General features: G+C 43.8%; 1 protein-coding gene across 5 annotated transcripts in view; it reads right to left on the reverse strand.

The window, feature by feature from the left end:
• Positions 1-23103, reverse strand: part of ELMO1 (engulfment and cell motility 1) — a 565441-nt gene that overhangs the window by 340640 nt on the left and 201698 nt on the right. For all 5 annotated transcript variants that reach the window (XM_062178895.1, XM_062178893.1, XM_062178898.1 and 2 more), the window contains exons 9-13: positions 21445-21596; positions 18703-18781; positions 9841-9891; positions 6254-6376; positions 4188-4319 (exon numbers count right to left, since the gene is read on the reverse strand). In XM_062178895.1, coding sequence (XP_062034879.1) covers positions 4188-4319; positions 6254-6376; positions 9841-9891; positions 18703-18781; positions 21445-21596 — 537 coding nt within the window. The remainder of the gene's footprint in view (positions 1-4187; positions 4320-6253; positions 6377-9840; positions 9892-18702; positions 18782-21444; positions 21597-23103) is intronic.

Consider the following 23103-nt stretch of genomic DNA (forward strand, 5'->3'; position numbering starts at 1 on the left):
AATTATGTATAATTATACTTTTACAACTATGTATGATTATCTTCTATCACCAAAGAAGTTATAAAATCTTCTTACAAATTAACATGAATCTAAATTCTGAAAGAAAAATTCTCCCATTCAATCCTCACGTGTTTGTCATTTTTTTTTTTTTCATTTGGAACAATGTGTACATACTAGGGGAAATATTTATAAAATTTCTTGGGGCCGGTGCCATGGCTCACTTGGTTAATCCTCCACCTGCGGCGCCGGCATCCCATATGGGCACTGGGTTCTAGTTCCGGTTGCTCCTCTGCCAGTCCAGCTCTCTGCTGTGGCCCGGGAGGACAGTGGAGGATGGCCCAAGTGCTTGGGTCCCTGCACCTGCATGGGAGACCAGGAGAGGCACCTGGCTCCGGCTTCGGATCGGCGTAGCTATGGCCGTGGCGACCATCTGAGGGGTGAACCAACAGAAGGAAGACCTTTTTCTCTGTCTCTCTCTCACTGTCTATAACTCTACCTGTCAAATAAAAAACAAAAACAAAAAACAAAAAAACAAAATTTCTCAGGCTAAAGTATCTATGTGGCTCAGAAATAATTTTTAGAAGGAGGTGAGGAAATCAACGCTCAAACAGGTTAAATGAGTGGCTCGGAAGTAGCAAAACTGAAATTATAACTTCCGCCCATCCAACTCCAAATGCTGCCTGGGTATTGCCCACTTGGGAGAGAAGAAATGAGAAATATCTTCATCTCATGATGAACTTGAACTTTTCTCCAGAGAGATCCCAGAGATTACCCAACCTCCAATCGTTCCTTCGCTTCCAGGAAGGAGTTTAGCAGGCAAAAGGATTCCTCTTCAGTTAGCAGAGAGCTCAGCTCGCTGGCTATGCCGGCGTTAGCGGCCAGACTGCAAGGCCTCCGCCAGCCATCAGTGTGTTCTGCGAGACGGCCTGTAGGTGGCGCAATGAGCGTGTAATTCCCTCTCCTGTGGCTTCGCTCTCTCTGGCTGCGTATTGAAAAGTAAAAATATCTACTTGTCAAGGTTGCTGGATCATCTCTGGCACATGAAATCATGCCTAATCTCTCCAAACTTTCAACTCTGATGCAAGACCCTGCTTCAGAGCGTGTGCAGGAGATGGACTGAAATTGAAAACTCAAACAGTGGAGAAATAAAGAAAACCATGGCTTTTTGGGTTATTCTCTGCTCTTTACTTCTCTTAAAATAACTTCAACTAAATCCTTGGGGATAAGACCTTGTAACTAGTAAGGGCCTTAAAATTGCATTGACTTCATTCTCAGGGTTTTTTTTTTTTTTAAATAAAATAACTATCATTCTCATAAAGTACTCATGAAGCAGAATACTTAGAAAATGAAGACAGAAACACACTCTAAGACTAAGCTGGAGGAATTCACAACAGTGTGAAGACAGATGGAGCAACAGTGAGAAAAACTGCTCATATTTTGGCTCGTGGTGTGATTTCAGTGAGAACAGAGCTTGGAAATGGAAAGGGAGCTGCTTCACCATCCCCCCTACTCCCGTCGTCTGTACCTGTCACGGAGATCTACAGCCTAGACTTCAGTCCCTCCCGGGGTGTATTCCAGTATCCCGCTGGCCACAGCAAAGCCAACACGACCTGGGACAGAGACTGAGTGATCCCTGCAAGCAGTACAGGGAAGGGACCCAACTGTGCACTTTCTACACCGTCCAAAAGGAAGCCAGGCAAGGGCAGAAGGAGGATGACGGAACTGGAGACAGAGGAGTCGCCCAGAGCCAGGCTCTGGACCAGGGCAGCCTCACAGAAATGCCACTCTTGATCGCTTCCGTGACAATTTTGATACGATGTGGGAGTAAAGGAGATTGCGATTTTGTGAGTAGAAAGCTCTGTGTTCTTTTTTTGTTGTTTTTTTTTTTTTGACAGGCAGAGTGGATAGTGAGAGAGAGAGAGACAGAGAGAAAGGTCTTCCTTTGCCGTTGGTTCACCCTCCAATGGCCGCTGCGGCCAGCGCATCTCGCTGATCCAAAGCCAGGAGCCAGGTGCTTCTCCTGGTCTCCCATGCAGGTGCAGGGCCCAAGGACTTGGGCCATCCTCCACTGCCTTCCCGGGCCATAGCAGAGAGCTGGCCTGGAAGAGGGGCAACCGGGATAGAATCGGGCGCCCCAACCGGGACTAGAACCCAGGGTGCTGGCACCTCAAGGCGGAGGATTAGCCTGTTAAGCCACGGCGCCGGCCCAAAAGCTCTGTGTTCTTTTTTTTTTTTTTTTTTTTGACAGGCAGAGTGGACAGTGAGAGAGAGAGACAGAGAGAAAGGTCTTCCTTTTGCGGTTGGTTCACCCTCCAATGGCTGCCGCGGTTGGCGCGCTGCGGCCGGCGCACCGCGCTGATCCGATGGCAGGAGCCAGGTGCTTCTCCTGGTCTCCCATGGGGTGCAGGGCCCAAGCACTTGGGCCATCCTCCACTGCACTCCCTGGCCACAGCAGAGAGCTGGCCTGGAAGAGGGGCAACTGGGACAGGATCGGTGCCCCGACCGGGACTAGAACCCGGTGTGCCGGCGCCGCAAGGCGGAGGATTAGCCTAGTGAGCCGCGGGAGCTCTGTGTTCTAACAGCGACCGGACAAACAGGAGACGTGTCCACAAGACCTGGAGTACGGACATTCCCGCATTTGTCCCCAAACAGCTCCCTCTCCTTTGTCCCTGTTAGAACCAACTGGCTCCTCTGGATTTCAGCATCCACGCTCTCCACCACTAAGATACGTACATGATGTTTCAGAGAGCATGGGAATCACAGTGAGACTGACACTATAAAAATGACTCCTCAGATTGGCCATGTTCATTTTGTTTTAGCTGAAGAAACACTACTGGAGAGGGTTAAAAAATGGTCAGTCTGACCTATTGCTGATTAAAGTGGAAATTACTCAATGTTTGCAGAAAGCAATTTGACAATACCAAAAGCCTTAAAAATATACCATAAAAAATGACAGTTCTGCAAATTCATCCAAATAATGTCATCACAGATAGACATAAACACTGGGCTACAACAATGTTAATTATAGACTTACTGGTAGCTTCAAAGCATTGAATCACCCAGTAAAATGGCCCCAGTGAAATAAACCATGGTACCTCCAACTAAGGAAAGAATCTTTGGTTATGAAACTTGGTACACTTTGACTGATATGGTGACGGTTTCAAAGAATTTCCACGAAAGACGAAGTTTCCTAAATAAAACATAAAACACCGCAGCACTTTTGTCATAGAATACATATACATATACATATATATGAACTCACATATATATATACATGGTGTATTTATTACAGACTCAGATGGAAGTACTTCAAAAAGTTCATGGAAATATGGGATTAAAGGATAACGTGCATTTTCCAAACTTTTTGAAGACGCCTCATAGATACATATATACACACATAAATATACATACACACAGGCTGTAGTGTTTTCAAGGAAGAAATATTTGAAATTATAAAAATGGTCCCTGCTGATATCTAACCATTGCTGTGGAAATCTGCTGTAGGTTGTTTATGATGGAAGCTAAAATGGAAACCCAATTTTACACCTTCAGAACTGGAGAGCAGCCAAACAGCACTCAGAAACTGGATGGTGATAAAGACAAGACTGAAACAAAAGTATGAACAAAACAACAGATTGTATTCAGGCCAACTGTGTTCTGATTTACAAACCGAAAAAAAAAAAAAATCTAGGAGACAGTTCATCAGCATTCCTGGCAAGATAAAGCTCTTAGGAAAATGCAAATTGCATAAATCCAATCACGATGACATTTCAGGAAACCTTTTGTTTGCTTTTGATAAGAAATCGATGTATATAATATATGTATATGCATAATCCGGTCCCCAACCAAATAATAAGACCCATCCCACAGATGCCATCACGCATTCAACTCAAACAGACCCTCGCGCACCTTGCGGGCACGAAGTAGAGCTGCATTCCAGGCTAACTGCTCTCGGTTACACTTAATCAGGACTGAATAAACACAGGCGGTATTAGTCACACTTGTGCAACTTATTCCACTTCACTGCAGCCAGAGGAGATTTTCATGTGATCCTGTTTAAACCAGCTCAACATCTGGAAATGTGCAAAGCACAAGAGGACCACACGCTCTGATGCGGCTGAGGTCAGCCCCAGGGAGGAGGGGGCTGGGGCTGGGAGGAGAGAGCTTACTGCCGAGGGCTTACTCACAATGAAGCCAAGTTTTTTGTAATCCCGGGTGTACATGGACTTGCGTTTCTCCATGCTGCCGCTGCTGTTATTAGGCTCAGACTCCGCATCGAAAGCAATTCTTCGAAGTTCAAATATGATGTCCCTCTGAGCCTGAAAGAGTTAGGGAGAGCATAAGGGGAGGTGGAGAAAGCTGCTTTCATCCTGTGATGTTACAACTCCCTCTTCCCCAGGGCTTCACTAAATCACTCCATTCAAGCAAAAGAAAAACAGATAAAAGACAACCAGTGTTCTAAGTCAGGGCTCTGCAGACTTGTCTTCCTCCTGCCTCTCCCTGCCGGTCATCCCTGGCTTGATTCCACAATAACTTGCAGCCAAGTTATTGGGAGCACTGATATCCACTGCCCAGTGCGGTCCCAAAGGAGAGCCCCAGATAGGATGGGAGGGTTGTGTTTGGATCAGGCTAAGCTAGAGAAACTGGGAGTCCTGTACTATTGGAAACAACGGACAGTGTTGAAGTTACACTCACTGAGAAGTGATTTCATGGAAACAAATGGAATAAGCACAAACAGAAAAGGTCAAAAGTTGGAAACAGCCCCGTGTCCATCCATGAATGAATAGGTAAACATAATGTGGTATAGACACGCAGTGCAAGATGAGGGTGCCTCCAAAAGTTCAAAAATGGAATTAGTGACAAGTTTATTTTGGTGCCAACAAAAATTCAACATTCATTTATATAAGGAGGGCTTCAAAAACTTCATGAAAAATGTGTATTATGAACAAACTATGTATGCATGGAGATCAAATTTTTGCACCAAAATGCACTTATCTTTAAATTTCATTTTCATACAGTTCTTGAAAAACCCTCATATTAATTCAGCTTTAGAAAGGAACAAAATTCTGACGTTCATTACAACATGGATGAACTTTGAAGCTACTATGCTGAGTGAAGTAAATCAGATACAAAAAACAAATGTTTTCTTATTCCACTTCCACTAGCTTCCTAGGGTAGCGAAAGCCATAGAAACAGCAAGTAGAATGGTGTCTCCCAGGGGCTGAGGGAAGGATTGAACGGGGAGTTATTGTGTATAAGTTCAGAAATTCAGTTCTGAAGTTGCAGAAGTAGATGGTGCCAATGATTTCACAACAGTGCAAATGTACTTACGGCCATAAATCCACTCTAAAAATGGTTAAAATGGTACACTTTGTTACATATATTTATAATTAAAAACATTGCCAATGAACTACCAGAAGGGTGTGCAAACAAGGAAATTGCTCCCTACTAAGATGCATTGCTCTCCATCACCATGAGAGGTAAGAGCAGAGTCTCATCTCTCAGGGGTGACCACACGTGGCCTTGCCACAAAACACAGGGCCCATTTGCTGGCCTCTCCAAGTCTCTCCATCACCCTTCAATGCATGGCCGCATGCCACGAGTGAAGTGCTGTGGCAGCCACACACTTCACACGCACAGTTCACATCTGCAATCGATCAGGCCCTCACGTGCCAATAATGAGTGTTTTCCTTTCCAGAGCTGCAGTGCTGGTGACGCTGAAAATATCCCATGGCAGAAGCAGGGCTCCCAGCTGTTTGCTTTCACTCTACCCTCATACTACCCACACACAGCCTTTTGCATGGAGACATCACCTTTCAGGCATGACAACCAAAGACCTGGCAGAGAGTTCCAGCAAATAATCAACTGACCAAAACACCAGCCCAGAAATTGCATCTAACCCGAGACTGGCCCTTGGCACTGGTCACTGGAGAGTGGAAATTACTTCCTCAATCTGCAGAATCAATACCGCACAGAGCTCCACCGCCCTCATTGTCTGGGAACTTGATTCCAAAGTTGTCACCAGTGAAGGTTTTAGGGACAAGAGACAAGGTCTGTGGCCATGTGATAGCAGGTGTTCTTATGCAATAAAAGAAGAATATGCATGTATTAGGGGCCTAAGAGAAGAATCCATTTATGTTATTCTCAGAGCCTAGATTCATCTAAATGTCAAAGCCATCAAGTTCTGAGATGACCATGAAACAATAATATCTAGAAACTCCTAGCTTCCCTCCCTGGTCCAGGGAGTACTGACCTGGTCCTGGGGGTCCATCTTGGTCATCATCCTGTCTTCCAGGAGGTTAAAGGTGAGCACTTGCAGAACATACAACTGATGTGCCATTTCGTTGTTGATGGCCCGCTGAGCTCGGATGACATGCTGGAAGAAGGACCACAAGTGACATTTTTAAAAACAGAAAGAAATAAAGAAAGAGAGGAAGGAAGAGATGGGGGGATAATGGAGGACAAAAAAGAGAAAGAAAGAGGGAGCCAACAACGAACATTAACCCTCATTGTTGCCAAGAGGACCTCAGCAGTCTTCATTTGCCGGCACGGAGGTGGAGGCTACTAGAATCACCACCCCACAGAGGGGTAACCTCGGAGCTTTCCTTTACGTTCCACAATCCAGAAAGGTTCTTGATCATTAAATCAGAATCCCGGGGAAGACCTACTTTGTACAGCAGGAAGTGTAAGGGACTAGTGACTACATCATCTATTCAAGAGAAGGTGCCTGAAGTGAGAGTGCCCCATAACCAGACTGTCTCCAACAGGTGACCTTGCTTCTAAATGGGGAAAAGTTTTCCAGGCAACACCCAACAGCAAAGGATCCATCAGCTTGGTAGTTAAATGACTATAGGAACTATACCAGGGCCACCAATCTTCATGACAATACACTGAGCAAATGCTTGGGCATTACTGTCCTTACCAGTTAGCAGTTAAATGAAAAATACAATGATAATTCCCCATAGAAACAGGACTGAAAATGAAACAAATTTAACACAAGATGCATGGGTCTTTTGTTCACACCAGATCTGGGTTTTGAAATGGGATAGCCGTCACTAAGTCAATATTAGGGCCTACTACACAGCCTCTTGGCACAGATCTTGGCTGCAGCTTCAAATGCCAAACAAGCAGTGCATGTGGCGAGACAACATTGACGCCAGTTGTTGAGTGTGATGGACACAGTCACACCCTGCTTCCTGAGAGAGCACTTTCCCCTGGCACTGCATCACTGTCTCTGGGCAGACTGCTGAGAGCTGACTTCCAAGTGACAGTGCAGTGAACGTCAACGCTGCCCACCTTGGAAAACAAAATCATCTTGCAGCCAGGACTGCAGGAAATCTAGGTCCTGAAGGTACTATCTGGGTGTCTCCCAAACTGGCATGCATCTGGACTCCATTCCTTGGCTATCAGCACCACACTATAACAGGAGATTAGAAAAAAGGTATGGGGGACCGGCACGGTGGCGTAGGGGGTGGGACTGCCACCTGCAGAGCTGCCATCCCATATGGGTGGCCGGTTCGAGTCCTGGCTGCTCCACTTCGATCCAGCTCTCTGCTATGGCCTGGGAAAGTAGTAGAAGATGGCCCAAATAGATGGCATTGGGCCCCTGCACCTGTGTGGGAGACCTGGAAGAAGCTCCTGGCTTCAGATCAGCCCAGCTCTGGCAGTTACAGCCATTTGGGGAGTGAACCAGTGGATGGAAGATCTCTCTCTGCCTCTGTATCTGCCTCTCTGTGACTCTGCCTTTCAAATAAATAAAGAAATCTTTTAAAAAAAAAAAAAAGGTATGGGAGAAGAATGAAGAATAGAAGGAAGAGGGGGAAGGTAATATAATACAAAGTCACTAATCCAGTGGTGGGGGGGAAGCTAGAGAATGCAATGGGGAGAGGTCATACCTCATATGCTTCAATCTTCAGAATGGAATGCTAACTGGTAATGTACATTTAATGTCCAAAGTGCCTGACTATCTACTTTTGCAACGACCTGAAAGTGTCTATACTCCAAGTTCTTACCAGACAGTACCAACCTTGAACTTCCAGCTATTTAGGCTCATAAAAGTTGCCCCATTCAGCAAATTGAACCTTAAGATAGGATGGCTACCACTGTCCTTCCACCCACTCATTTCTCTGGACTTTCAACCATGACTGTCACCCAAGGCAAAATAACTACAGGCTAAGACCCTCTCATTCAGCATTTCTAACCCCACATCTCGCCATTCTCCCCCTCCTTGAACAAACACCTTCACTGAAACACATTTTCATAAAGCATCTTCTACTGTTACCGTGACTACAGTGTGAATCTTCCTGCACTTCCCACATACCCATGATGCTCCAGCAAGACTTATTTCAGATGCCAATTCCAGGTGGGTGTGTGCTGGGCAGAACTTGTATCTCTGAACGAAAGTTACACTCACATGGTTCTCTTCACTTCTGACAGCCAAAAAATTTAAAATAAACCTGATCACAAACTGCAATCCTTACCACAAACCGTGGGTGCTATTTATTTCCTTTGCCCACACAGGTTTTTAATTTTTAGTGGCTTCCTTGCATCAGACTATGTGTGCATGTGTGTATTAACCATGTGTTTCTAATGTTTTGACATCTGGAGCCTTGCTGACCCTGGAGAGGTTGTCTCTCCTGGGCCCAACCAATTGCTCGAGATAACAAGTGACTCCTTCCATGTGCAAACAAATCAGACCAAAGTCCCTGAACCCACCCATCCTCTATCAGACTCTTAGGCTCAGGGCCCCTACCACCTTGCCCTGATAAAGGATGGCCAAGTATTAGACACCCAGACACAGCTCATCTGCTCCAGAACCCACTGAAAGTATTCAAATTAGCCACTCTGGAATTGTTTAACCAGCCTTCCTGGCTTCACCCACTTCACCCCTTGAAAACCACAGAAAAGCCTTGCTTTCATTCTCTGCCAGCTCCCTCTGCCTCCAGACCTAGCCAGGTGCTTCCCCATGAGGTCATCATGACAAGTTCTGCCCTCCCCTTTGGGAATGGTAAGGAACAATTCATTTTTACAAGGTTGTCATCCGGTCTGTGGACTTAACCTTACCTGAATAATAAAAAGACCTACATTTTAAAATCTTGTGTGTGTGGTGGTGGTGGTGGTGGGGGGGACTGTAAACTTGCTGAACTCCTTTTTGGAATCACTCAACCAGAAACATTTTTTTCTTTCCTTCATTCTCTCTCTCTCTCTCTCTCTCTGGAAGCAGGAAAATCAACCAAACCGGCTTCTTTCAAGTAGCCGGTAAGGCCTCAGGAACTCTTGCTGCTTGGTTTATTTCTACACATTTACAGTTTGACATTTAGGGTTTCTTTCCCACCGAGGCTCAAGCTTATTTTTATGTTGTAGGAAATGCATGTGCTGTGCTTCCTCCTTCTCTCAGAGGAACAAGGAAAACAATGGCCAAAATCCCAGGCCCTCTCTCAGGGCTGTTTAGCTTCCTCTTTAAAAACACTAAAAACTCCGATTGGTGGATGCTTTAAGATAAGGGAGCCCGTGATTTCCGTCCACGCAGAGTAAAGCTCTGATGGGTGTAATAAACCTGCCCCTCCGTGAGACATGCTGAGGAACCTTCCTGGAAAATGTGGTCCCTCTATCTTCTCTCCAATTCCAGAGACTCCGCCCTCCAATCACGAAAAGCAGCTCATACAGGAATGCCTTATTTATCCAACTCCAAAAGAATGATTTTTCCTCCTTTCCAGTTCCTACCGCTACACCACAGAAGCAGGTCATGGAGCAAACCACAACGTAACCAAAGGAGGAGAAACATAAACAACCCTGGCTATCTATCCCCCGACAGAGTGGCCGCAGCGCTTCAGTACTCACTGTTAAAATGATGGAACGCAGCTGCTTCTGAGCCAAAATATTTGCCATCTCCTGTGGAACAAAAACACAGGCACGAAAGGGCTTAGGTTAGAAAGACCAAGGTCAACACATCCAAAACTGACCTCCCCTGGGCTGTGTTTCCCAACTGTCTATCAGCAGTATTTCTTATGAAAGAATGAACCCCAAGAGGCAGTCGTATGCACAGTACTTTTTGAATGTTCCATTGAGCTTACAAAAGCCATCTCAAATGCAAAAGAAGGAAGTCTTGCACCTACAATATATATATATATATATATATATATATATATATATATATATTTTGGCTTTAAAAAATTTCCTCCTTCCAGAAAGAAGTGAGTGCCAATTAAATATCAAACATTCCAGACGAAAGCAATGGGTTTCCATTAGAAGGCTTGCCATGTTCATTTTTAGTCTATGTGCAGGAAGCTTTGGCAAAACAACACACCCCTACAGCAAGGCCTTCGTGAACGGCCTTGAAGAGCTAAGTCTTCTAACTGCCAGTTCATCTTAATTCATGCAAAATCACAGAGTGAGCAGGTCTTGAAAGCAGACCACGTTAAGTGAACTGAGTGGTGTTTTAGCAAAGAACAGTATCTAGCCAGATGCTGAGCTCTCCCAGTAGTTCACGCCAGACTGCAGCTCTGCTAGGCCTCCTAGCTGTAGGTTTTGCTTTACACTTTGACATTTCTTGATTGGCAAAGAAGATTTTTGCAGACGATTTAGTTAAAAAAAATGATTCACAGATTTCCTTTCTACATATTGACAAGTAGATGCTCAGGGAAAATTATACAGTCAAGCACAATCTTGGTGCACACATTCAAAAAGTAAAAATACTGCTCATATTCAAGAAGATTCTAGAATGTTGTTTTGTGGTGGGGAGTACTTTCGGTATTGTTGATCTTACTGACCAGAGATGAAACTAAGCTATGGATAAAAAAACAACCTTGGAGTAGGTATAGGTGCTCGGCATAGTGGTTACATTGCTGCCTGTAACACCTACATCCCGTATCAGAACACTCAGGATCATGGCCTGGCTCCACTCCTGGTTCCTGGTTCCAGCTTCCTGCTGATGAGCACCCTGGAAGGCAGCAGGTGATGGCTCCAGTGTTTGGGTCCTTGCCACCCACACAGGAGACCCAGATGGAATTCTGTCTCCTGGCTTCAGCCTGACCCAGCCCTGGCTGCCTCGCTCATTTGGGGGAGTGAACTAGCACATGGAAGATATTTCTCTGTCAGTCTGGGTCTCTGTCTACCTGCCTTCCAAATAAGTAGAAAATAGTAGGTAAGTAAGAATTTTTAAAAATCAAAACCATGAATTCTACCAAGGTTAAAATAAATTTGCAGAAAGCAAGGATCAACAAGAACACAGGGGAAGGAGCTCTAGGGAGCACATACAAGCAGGGACGGACAGCACCACGGAGAACAGGGCCCATTTCTGCTGACAAGGGGAACGCGGATGACTTACAGTCAGAGGACAACCAAGGATGTCAACACTGCTCTCTACATCAACCTAGCGGCGTCAGCGCCACCACAGAGAGGAATGCGAGCAGGAGAGAAGAAGGGGCGAGAAGGCAGAGGACTCTGTTAGAGGTTGGCAGCTTTGAGTGAACCCCCTGCAGACCCAGCACATTGAAAAAGCGTAAGTGCTGTACGATGGTTCAGAAAGCCTAGGCAGCTCTACAGCTGAACTCCAGTAGCACATCCTCTTCTGTGCTCTTGGAAACCAGAAAGCAGGGACCTTGACCGTTCAGAAACAAATTACACGATAACCGAGAAGCAGCTCTACCTGCCGCTCGATCAACTGAAATAGAAAAGCCCATCGGTTTGTTTTTTTGTCCTTGGGCCAAATGACAAAAAGGCCCAAAGGATTCTATAGTTCTTTTAATTTCTTTTCTTTTACAAAATGAAATTACTGCCCAATAGTCATACAAAGAAAAAAAGAAAACATATTTTTCCTTGTGTTTATCCTAGCATACTATGTTAGAGTATATTAAAGGAAGTTTATAACAGACAATATATTTGCAACATCTACTAGAGAAATTTTTGCAATTATCAGTTTACAATATTTATGTTCTGCATAAGACTATGGGCTCCTCACAGGCACAGGGAACAGCTTGTCCTTCTTTGTATTCCAAGCCCAAAGCATAAATTCTGGCATAGGGCAGCCAATAAATGCTTGATAAAAGACTAAGCGCATGTTTTATACTACCCTCCTAAGGAATAGGAGCTTGGTCAGGAAGAAAATAGAAATAGTCTTGTCATCATAGATTTTTCTGCACAATTTAGAAAACTATTCTAAAAAACATGAGAATCCAGAGTGACTATGCTATAGCATTAAAGTGATATAAAAGTATGAAAAGTTGTGAATATGAGTTAATCTGTACTGATATGGAAAAATAACACAAAATACGGTTTCATTTTAAGAGTTCTTTTAACAGAAACAGTACATGCAGTATGATATACGTAAGAGGATATGTACATGGGACAAGGCAGGAAGTGGCCCCATGAAAGGCACGAGAGTTGTGAGTAACTGCAGTAGCTCTCTTTCTGCAAAGGCCAGTACAGGGACGCCAGCCATTCAGCCTTCTGCCTTTTAACTCCGTCGTTTCTGAATTTTCTACCAAGTGTCTTTTAACCATGTTTATAAAAACAATAGAGATGTACAGGGAAATTTGGAATGAATCTTGCCAACATGCTTGCATTAAATGAGTAGACTGGATAATGCAAATAGTTGAGGGGAAAGGATGCATTTTCCAACCTAAGAGCAACCCCCTCCCCTGTGAAACTCATGCACTGTCCCCTTCATTTGTGCAGGGAACCAAGGGCCTCCGCCGTCACAGGGGCATGACAGCAATGGAGGCCTTCCCAGAAGAGGAAGTTATCCCAAGTCCTGGCACAGCACCTGCCCAGTGCCCATCAGCAGAGTCCACTCCGTGAACACAAGAGAAAAAAATTACATAGGTCCTTCTGACGATGGTAGTATTTTTTCCCCAAGTAAACAGTGAAATAAAGTGTTAAATCATCCCAAATCCATTTTATGCATTTTAAAAATTAAAGGAAACCTAGAAAACGGAGCTCCAGGAATGTGTTTGGCCCCAACTGAGGAAGAGGAGATGGAACAAAGAAACATCCTTGACTGAAGTGGAATGTAACCAATGTCCTAAGGCTTTGAACAAAAAAAGATCTTGCTGCACATCAAATACATAAATGTTTAGACTGCATTTTAATCTAAACGGAGAGAGAAAATGGGCTTGGTGTCCTTCATGCTGCAGAGAGGTATTCCCTTGGCAACACAAAGGTGTACACACTTACTGGTGATATTAGCTATACCAATCCAGGTGATATCACCAATAAGCCTAATCTTCTGCTTTATAGGGCTTCCTTGGCCTTCAGAATATTGGCCACAGAGTTACCTGTACTGTGGAACTTCAAACCATTTTTTGAGCTAACTCTCATAACTCATTCAAGTTTTTAAAAAATAATTTAAAAGCCATAGTACTCCTTTAATTTTTGATAAATGTCTAAATTCAGCAGTTTATAATGTCCACAACAGCTTAGTAGCTTATAACTAATTTCTTTTTTTTAAATTTTATTTAAGTTATACAAGTTTCATGTACTTCATATATATAGATTTAGGAACACAGTGACACTTTCTCCCCTATTCTCCCTCCCGCCCATGCTCCAACAATTCTTCCTCCTCCCTCTCACATTCCCATTCTCAATTTTTACAAAGATCTATTCTCAGTTTACTTAATGATTGTACAGTTAACCCTACACTAAGAAAAAGAGTTCAACAAATTGTATGAAGAGGAAAAAAAAAAAAAACACTTCCTCAGTGGAAGAGACATGGGCTATAAACAATCATTGAATCTCAAAATGTCTGTTTCACTCCAATACATTACATTTCAGGTACTCTAATAGTTATCTCAGATCAGGGAAAACATATGATATCTGTCTTTTTGGGACTGGCTTATTTCACTAAGTGTAATGATTTCCAGCTGTGTCCATCTTGAAAAAGATAGAATTTCATTTTTTTAAGCTGAGTAGTACTCCATAGTGTGTATATACCATAATTTCTTTATCCAGTCAACAGTTCAGTCTCCAATAATCTAGAGATTATTGAGCTGTTGACTTCCAGCTTCATTCCATTGTGGTCAGAGAAGATGTGCATGGTATGAATTTTTTTTTTTTTTTTTTAGTTTGCTGTGACTTGCTTTATGGTCTACTCTATGGTCTATCTTAGTGCCACGCACTGATGAGAAGAATGTGTATTCTGCAACTCTGGGGTGAAAAGTTCTGTTGATATCAGTTAGGTCCATTTGGTCCATAGTGTTGGTTAGCTCTGTTGTTTCTTTGTTGATTTTCTGTCTAGTTGATCTGTCCATCGATGAAAGTAGAGGGTTGAAGTCCCCCATTACTATTGTACTGGAGTCTATGTCTCCCTTTATATCCATTAACATTTGTTGTAACTAGCCAGGCACCCTGTAATTGCATATGTATACATTTATTATAGTTGCATCTGCCTGTTGAATTGATACCTTAATCATTACATAGCGCGCCCATCTTTGTCTCTTAACAGTTTTTATGTTAAAGTCTATTTTGTCTGATATTACGATTGCAACATCTGATAATTTTTGCTTTCCAGTAGCATGGAATATCTTCTTCCATCCTTTCACTTTCAGTCTGTGTGAATCTTTGTCAGTGAGATGTGTTTCTTGTAGACACCAAATGGATGGGTCTTGTTTTTTAATCCATTCACTCAGCCTGTGTTTTTTAACTGGAAGGTTGAGGCCATTTACATCCAAGATGACTATTTTTTTAAAAGACTTATTAATTTTGGGCCAGCACTGTGGCACAGTGGGTAAAGCCACTGCCTGCAGTGCCGGCATCCCATATGGGCACTGGTTTGGGTCCCAGCTGCTCCACTTCCCATCCAGCTCTCTGCTGTGGCCTGGGAAAGCAGTAGAAGATGGCCCAAGTCCTTGGGCCCCTGCACTCACATGGGAGACCTGGAAGACGCTCCTGGCCGGGACTCAAACTGGCACTGCAGGTAGGGGCTTTACCCACTTCACCACAGTGCTGGCCCCTCAAGGTGACTATTGATAAGTAATAACTAGGCCATGAAATTTTTCCATAAATATTCCTATTGTTTACTTTGGATTTCTTTTGTACTTTTACTGGGGATTTTCTGCCTTCCACATTCGTTCATAATGATGGCTATCTTTCTGTGTTTCTCTGTGTAGCACATTCTTAAGCATCTTTTGTAAGGCTGGATGAGTGGTGACAAATTCTTTCAAGTTCTGTTTGTTCTGGAAGGTCTTTATTTCACCTTCATTCATAAATGAGAGTTTTGCAGGGTACAGTATTCTGGGTTGAAAGTTTTTTCTTTTAAGACTTGGACTATAAGTTGCCATTCCCTTCCAGCCTGTAGGGCTTCTGATGAGAAGTCAGCTATGAGTCTAACTGGAGATCCTCTGAAAATAAACTAGCATTTCTTTCATGCACATTTTAGAATCTTTTCTTTATGTTTTACTGTGGAAAAAGTCTCAGTACAATGTGTCGTGCTGAAGATCTTTTCTGTCATGTCTGTTAGGAGTTCTATGTGCTTCTTCTACTTGGATAGTCCATCCTTTCTCCAAATTGGGGAATTTTTCTGTAATTATTTCATTAAAAAGGTCTTCTAGTCCATCCTCTCCACACCTTTAGGAACTCCTAAGTCCTGTATGTTGGGTTGTTTGATGGTAGCCCAAAAATCTCCAACATTGCCAGCCTGTTCAGTCAACAGAGAGACAGCTCTGCCTGGGTATGGATCCTGGGAGGCTGCAGGCACCCCACCGTCCTATGTGGTTGCCCAGTCACCGCCCGACCAGGCTCATAGTCAGTGGGGACTCTGCTAGAATCTCTGGATCACATGTGTACACAAGAGCCACCGGCCGAATGGTGCTCTCTCTCCCCACCACTGGCACTGGTACTGCTGAGAAGATGGCGTCCCGTATCAGCCAGCTGCTACGTGCAGGCACAAAGTCTTCTGCAGCTCCCACTCAAACCCAAAATGGCGCCCACCCTTTCTCAGCCAGGCAGCGGGCACTGTTGTAGAGCAGTTGGGGTGAGATAAATGTGCCCCCTCTACTTCCACTGGGTCCATGGGCAACCGCTAGCAACCACTAGCCCCCAGGGCTCCAGTCCAGACTCAGCCACACTTTCCCTCCGGCTATTTCACCATGGGTTGCTGCAGTCCAGACTCCCCTCCATCTCCAAGATGCCCCCTGCTCCAGCTCTCGGCTGCTCCAGTTGTGTTTGTGTTTGTGTTTGTGTTCACGTTGCGCTTCCACCTGGGTTCACGGCATTCCTCTTTCTCTTGTAGGCTTTCCAGAGCAGTTTCCTCTCCAATTCTCCCCTGGGAGTGCACTTCCTACACTTTTTTTTAACTGTTTATCCCTAGCCTAGAGCAGTATGTCATTCCCTAATCCACCATCTTGGAACCTTCCATACAGTCTTGTAACTAATTTCTGAGACTGAATTAGTAATACAATTCTTTGTAAATTTCTGCAGGATTACATATACTCTTTCTTAACTGAACTGTTTTCTTAAATAGCACAAGATTTTTAGACTTCTCTTTGTGGTAGTTTATTACTATTACAGCTTTATATGATCAAACTCCATCCAGACCACCTTACATTGCATAACTTTCAAAAGCAGATTGACCCACAGAATCCAAGCCTAATATTGTGCTGCTATCCTGTTATATTTCCATTATTACCAGTGTTCTGAAGACAGTAGAAATTGACATGTTTCCCTATGTGACCATGGTCATGAGACTATCACTCACCAAATTAGCAGGAGGGTTTTGTGTAAAGTAGTATGCATGGTGTCTGCATCTTACTCATGTCTGGAGTCAGAGATCCAAGTGAAATCATAGCCCCAGGGGTAGACATGAACTTTCATTTCATTTAATCCAGCCTCTTCTTCCACAGATGGGGAAAGGAGACTTCCAAGAACTCAGACCAGAACGCAGCCTCACTGAGCCCCACATTCTACACTTAGCTGCTATGTGGTTTGGCCAGATGTCCCGGGTCTGGGCAGTAGGATCAAGCTCCTCTAATGCCTAGTGAGAGCTGCCAGCCAATTGGCTGTGTTGCCTGAGAGATAATCCGAGTTCAGTACTCAGATACAATATCACAGGGGTAGCTCCACTCATCACCCTGTCTCACATCTACAAAGAATCCTTTAAAAATCCAGTCACTCCTATACGGAGTTTAAAAAAAAAAAATGATCACATAGAAGTTAAAAGTGTATTGGTGGTTATCAGAGGCTGGGGAGGGAAGCCAGGAGGGAAAGATGAGGAAAGGTTGATTAATGGGTACTAAGCGATAGCTAGGTAGGAGTAAAGATGCTCTGGGAGTCTACTGCATCGTAGGGTGACTACAGAAAATGTTAACGCACTACGTATTTCTCTAGCAAAGGGAGAAAACCTGGAAGGCAGGATTTTGGATGTTTTTAACATAAAGAAATGTTGAATGTTTGAGGAGATAGGCATTATTTACCCTGATTCAACATGATATAATGTATACATGTGTCAAAACATAGCATGATAGTGCATGAATATGTACAATTTTAATATGTCTATTAAAATTTTTTAATTAAAGTTTTGTTGTTTTTTTTTTTTTTAATCTGAGCCTGGGTAAGAGGTCTCAGCCCAAGCTCAGGGACAGCAGGCCCCACCTCCTGGCTTCAGCCAGCATAAATTCAAACCCCAGGGAAACTATGAAGTGACAGCGCTCATTGTGCAGACAGAGCCCCAGAGGAATAACAAACAATTCTAAATGGAAAACAAGCCAGAACCCCTTACACTTACTTACTGAGGTTTGAAATCCTTGGCAATGAAAAAATAAAATACCAACATTCTTGACAATGCACTTAGTTCCAGATGAGCCTTCTAAATGCTTCTAAAACAATCGAGACCTGTCATCAAGTTCCCAGTACATATCCTAGGGCTGAAGGTCCGATATTTCCACGAAGTGTTGGAAGGCTTTGCACTGGGACAAGGTAACTTATTACAGGTGTGTATTATGTCGATCAAAAACCATGAATGGATTTTGCAACTCAATTTCAAGTGATGGCAAAATTGCACTTCTTCTCTCACTACAATATTCCTGTCTCTGCTTGAGAAAGAATCCAAGGCTCCACAGACCAAGAAAACTACCAAAGAGCACGTTTCATCTGGGCACACTGAAGGGATTCCCTTCACTTTTACCACAGGGGAGGGAACCGGACTATTCAGCTCCCAGTCACATCCACCCATTTCAAAAGAAATGCCCCCAAGCAAAGAGCCCCTCTGACATACTAATGCAGTTAAATCAACCAGAGGCAGCAATCTGCATATGATCCCTCTTGTCCTCTCGCCTTTCCAGCTCACTCCTTCCTGGGCAAAGTGCGGCTTCTCTTCTGTCTCAGTTTTCCCACCTGGAAAATGGGGACAGACCTGCCTCATCCCAGGGAGCACCCAGTGAGAAAGTCCAGAAGACCCCGAGACCTCTGACACTGCTTCCACTAGAGCAGCCATGCCCCCTTCTTTTCCTGTGGTTGGTTCTCTGCAGGATTCCATTTCATGAAAGCCAACTGCTACTGCAATGCTCCTGGCATTGCTCTTGGTCAAGGGCTTCCCCATCTCCACCTGCCTGCCCTAGATTTGTCAGGAACTCAGGCTGCCCAGCATGGCCCCAGAGCACAGCTGCTCTGCAGCAACCCAAAAAGTACCTCCAATGGGAAGGAGAGGGCTCTCTCGGGATGAAAATCTTCTAGCCTCGGACTCAGTCTTAACACTAAAGCAATACCACTTACCTGCCTCCTCTCATCGGGAGCCTTCAAGAATAATGCATTAATCACAGCAATGGTATAGGTTTGGATTTCTTGATCTGTCCTGAAAGACACAGAACATTAGAAGTCAGACCATGAGAAGGCTCAATGTCGCCGTCCTCAAGTAAGTAAGGAGAGACAGCAAGGCAGAGCAGCACTAAGAATGCATTCCCACCACCACAAGGCTGGAAACACAGAAGGTAGACAATTACTCTTCCTAGCTGCTTAGTGCAGGTTGCCCAGAAACACAGGCAGTCATCAGCTCACTTCCTTCTCCTCCATCTGGATTAAGAGGATGAATCCAGGGCTGGCACTGTGGCATAGTGGGTTAAAGCCCTGGCCTGAGGTGCCTGCATCCCATATGGGCACCGGTTCTAAGTCCTGGCTGTTCCTCTTCCTGTCCAGCTCTCTGCTGTGGCCTGAGAAAACAGTGGAAGATGGCCCAAGTCCTTGGGCCCCTGAACCTACGTAAGAGACCCAGAAGAAGCTCCTGGCTCCTGGCTTCAGATTGGCACAGCTCTAGCCATTGCGGCCATCTGGGAAATGAACCAGCAGATGGAAGACCTCTCTCTCTCTGTTTCTACCTCTCTTTGTAACTCTGTCTTTCAAGTAAATAAAATAAATTTAAAAAAAAAAAAAAAAGAGGATGAATCCAGGGTGTGTGGTAGTGGCAGTAGCTGTAGCAACTGTATGAGCTGTAGTAGTAGGAAGAGTAGTAGTAGCACAGCAGCAGCAACAGCAACAGCAGTACTGTGTGTGTGTGTGTGTGTGTGTGATTCTGTTTGATGCATGAAATTTCTCAGGGAATATTATTGGACTTATCTCCCCATTCCTGGGCTTATTTCAAGGAAACTGTTTAGTATCCTTGGCTATGATAATACACATCACAAAACTCTATTTTTGAATAGAAATATTTTAATAACAGAACAGGTTAAGCATCACTAATCTGAAAATCTGATATGTTCCAAAACTTTTTGAATGCCAACATGAAGCCAAAAGTAGAAAATTCCATTCTTGACCTCATGTCAAAATTATTGAAAATATTGCACAAAATTTATTCAACCTATGTATGTAAGATGTATAAGAAACATAAATGAATTTTGTTTTTAGAGTTGGATCTTATCAGTAAGATATCTCATCATCTGTATGCAAATATCCATAACGGAAAATACTTGTGGTCCCACACATTTAGGATAAGTGATATATAATCTTCATCTATGCTTAAAATTTAGTTTTCCATTGGAAAGAAATCCTAGATCCCAAATGAGGCAAAGCTCTAATGTAAGGCATGTAGTAGATAACAAGACCCAACACTTAGAAAATGGCCCAGCAGCTACACAGAAGGACATTTATCAGGCTGCTTAAGAAGAAGAGCTTAGAGCTTCACATTCAGTGGAGTGGAATTCAAAGCCCAGTTCACCATTGTCCGGCTTGGACAAGTTCATGGGCCTCCCAAGTTCATAGGGTTGCTATGAGGATAAAATGAGTCAATGAGAATAAAATCCTTAGCACAGCACATGGCGAATAATTTCTCCATGCTGGTGAAGTGACTGTGAATGATGTTCAGGGAAAGACACAGGCTGCAAAATGTGTATGTTTCACATTCAGGGAAATGGGAACACTGGTCTCATTTTCCAAAATCAGCCTAGGAGAACTGCTCATGTTCATGGTGGCCACAATACACAGCTTCTGTGACTTAAATTTTAAATCCTGGTCATCCTCTACCTTCAGCTGAAGGAAACTGCTAATGTGCTCAGGTAGTGTATATCATAAACACAGTCCTTAATACTTCAGAGGATCATGGAATTTCCCGACACTCCCACCAGCTGGTCAAGTCTCCTCTTGACCTGAGAGACCAGGGGCAGGGGCTTCTGAAGGCCAGGTCACACCGACGGCAGCCCATGTACTAGAGAACAAGGCCCGTGATGGGTACTCTGAGGAAGCCACGGCTGCTTTCCTTCCCAAGGCACAGCTTCTTAAGGCATGCATGGATGCTACAAGGTACCCTAGTAGCCCACAAACTCCCTTTCTCATACAAGCTGCCACCTGCAACCTACAATAATCTATAAAACAGCATCATACAACAGAGTCCTTCTCCAGCTGGTATCATCAGAGGCACTCTTACTAGATACCTACAGGTAGAAACCAAGGGAAAAGCCCTAAAGACTGTAGGCTGCGAGGGCAGCTTGTCTTATCCCTAAGTTACAGCTCCAGTTGTGAGGGAAAAAGAAAACCCACATAGATTATATTACAAAATACAAAAGGAAAAGGCCATTGGAGGATCTTCCTATCTAAGGAATAAGCTTCCATTTTAAAATCCCTAGCTAAAAGTGTGCCTGATGTAAAATTTCTAATTAACTATGAAAATGTATCTATGCATCACACAAAACACTATGAGGTTAGGGAATGATTCTGTTGACAACCTACAAGAACAAGCTGATATTAAGGAGAACTATACTGATACCTAACATTCTTGAAACTGAAAATTCTCTAAGGGTCTGCACTGGGGAATGAATGGTGCCCAGAACAGATACAGAGCTTACCAGAGGTGGGGACTACGGAGTATCTTGCTATTTCAGTATGAAGACGTCGCCGGGTTTGGTTATACACATCAAGATTCTTTTTCTGTACATTTAATCAAACCAATATGGAATCTTCCCCAGGGCATTACTGCAGCCGTCTCTGTGAATCACTTGACCCCCCACAGAGTGGCCTTAGCATGCTTACCCTTGAAGGTGTGGAATGAGCTGGCCGATAGTGATCTCTTGCGCCACCTTCTGGTAGAGGTCATGGCTATTGAGCACCATGGACTCCAAAATGGCCAAGGACCGCTGAAGGATTGAGATGTCTATGGCTGACTTGTTCACAAAACTTGCAATCTGGAAATCCAATGGAGACACATTTCACGGACTGCTCTAAATTAGTACAACAGAGGAGAAGAGGAGAACAGATAAAGCCCGTCGGGAATGCTCAGGCGACATCAGACACAGGATGAAAGTGCCCGAAGCTGCAGCAAACTGCAAGAAACTCACAACAACAATCGTTTATAGCGCTCTACAAAGCAGAGTTTATCCTATTTACGTAATTCCATGACAAACATTTTTTCAGTAACTATCTTCAAAGGACTCTTCCCTCTGGTTTCTCAGGATGATTCTTCTAAGTTTCAGCTTCCAGGGACAGGCAATTGCAACACTAACATTGAAAAGCTTTCCTGTGTTTCTCTGAGACAATAATTTCAACATCCACTAATGGCCACTCCTCTTCCATTTCCAGACTGCCCTTTGTCCACACAGTCCACGATTTTTACATTCTTACTATGTGTCTCTATTATGTTCTTAAGGGACTCCCACAAATCACACTTGTCAACACGACTCAACTGACAGAACTTCTCAGTGACTGGCCACTCTCATTGCTGCTATTCCCAAACAAACACACACAAAACTCCCCATTCCTCCCATTTCTTTTGGTTAAAATGAATTCTTCACATCTCTCAAACTTAGCAAACAGGAAATCATCTAAATCAGCAGTGCTAAAAGTTAAAACAATAGTTTAAGCTCTAAAATATATTCCTTAAAAAATTAATCATGAAAGCCCCGAACATGATAAATCAGAATGTAAGTGGGAAGTAAAATAGGGGTTAGAATAATGGATCAAGCAATCCAAACAGATGGGTACCATAAAGGTTTTATTTTAGAGGCCTCATTAAATGTTATTACTGTCTGTTGACAACTCATACTAAAAGGCCATTATTATATCAACGTAATGTCTGCCTTCTTAAAAGCTAAATAACTTGGTTCCATGGCAGGTACACTTGCTGTTTCCCTCTGTCAGTAACAGTCTCTCTTTCTGCATCCCATCAACCCCTTCCACTCATCCCCTCCCTGTCCTTGTCCATGATAAATGCAAATATACCTTGGCAACTTCCACTTAACATCTCCATTGCCCACATGGCCCACAGACTCTCTGGGGAAAGTAGGGATGGGAGGTGCAGGTGTAAACACCCTGCCTGTCCCAGATACACACAGATTTCAGGGGCCAGGGGGAAAATGACACTGAGAACCACAGGGATATTAGGCTTTCACATTCCAAAAAGCTATTATTTTATAATTCAAGCTGCAGGAAGAATGTGAGGATTTAAAGATTCTTAAAAGACTGCCTTAGCTGCACTCATGACTTATAATAAACTTCCTCGCTGTGTTTACTGCCCCTGGCAAGCCTTCGCCTTAATCTTTCCAGGCTGCTCCAATCCACCAAATCTACCATGCGGAGGCCACCTGTATTTCTCCAAGGTCATCTGTCCTGACAAAAATCCAATTACCCTCACACTATGTTCATGGTTTAATACTTGACCTAGGCCTCTTCCAAAGAGAATAGAAATCCCTCGAC

The sequence above is a fragment of the Lepus europaeus genome, chromosome 20, assembly GCF_033115175.1.
Source record: "Lepus europaeus isolate LE1 chromosome 20, mLepTim1.pri, whole genome shotgun sequence".
Lineage (NCBI taxonomy): Eukaryota > Metazoa > Chordata > Mammalia > Lagomorpha > Leporidae > Lepus > Lepus europaeus.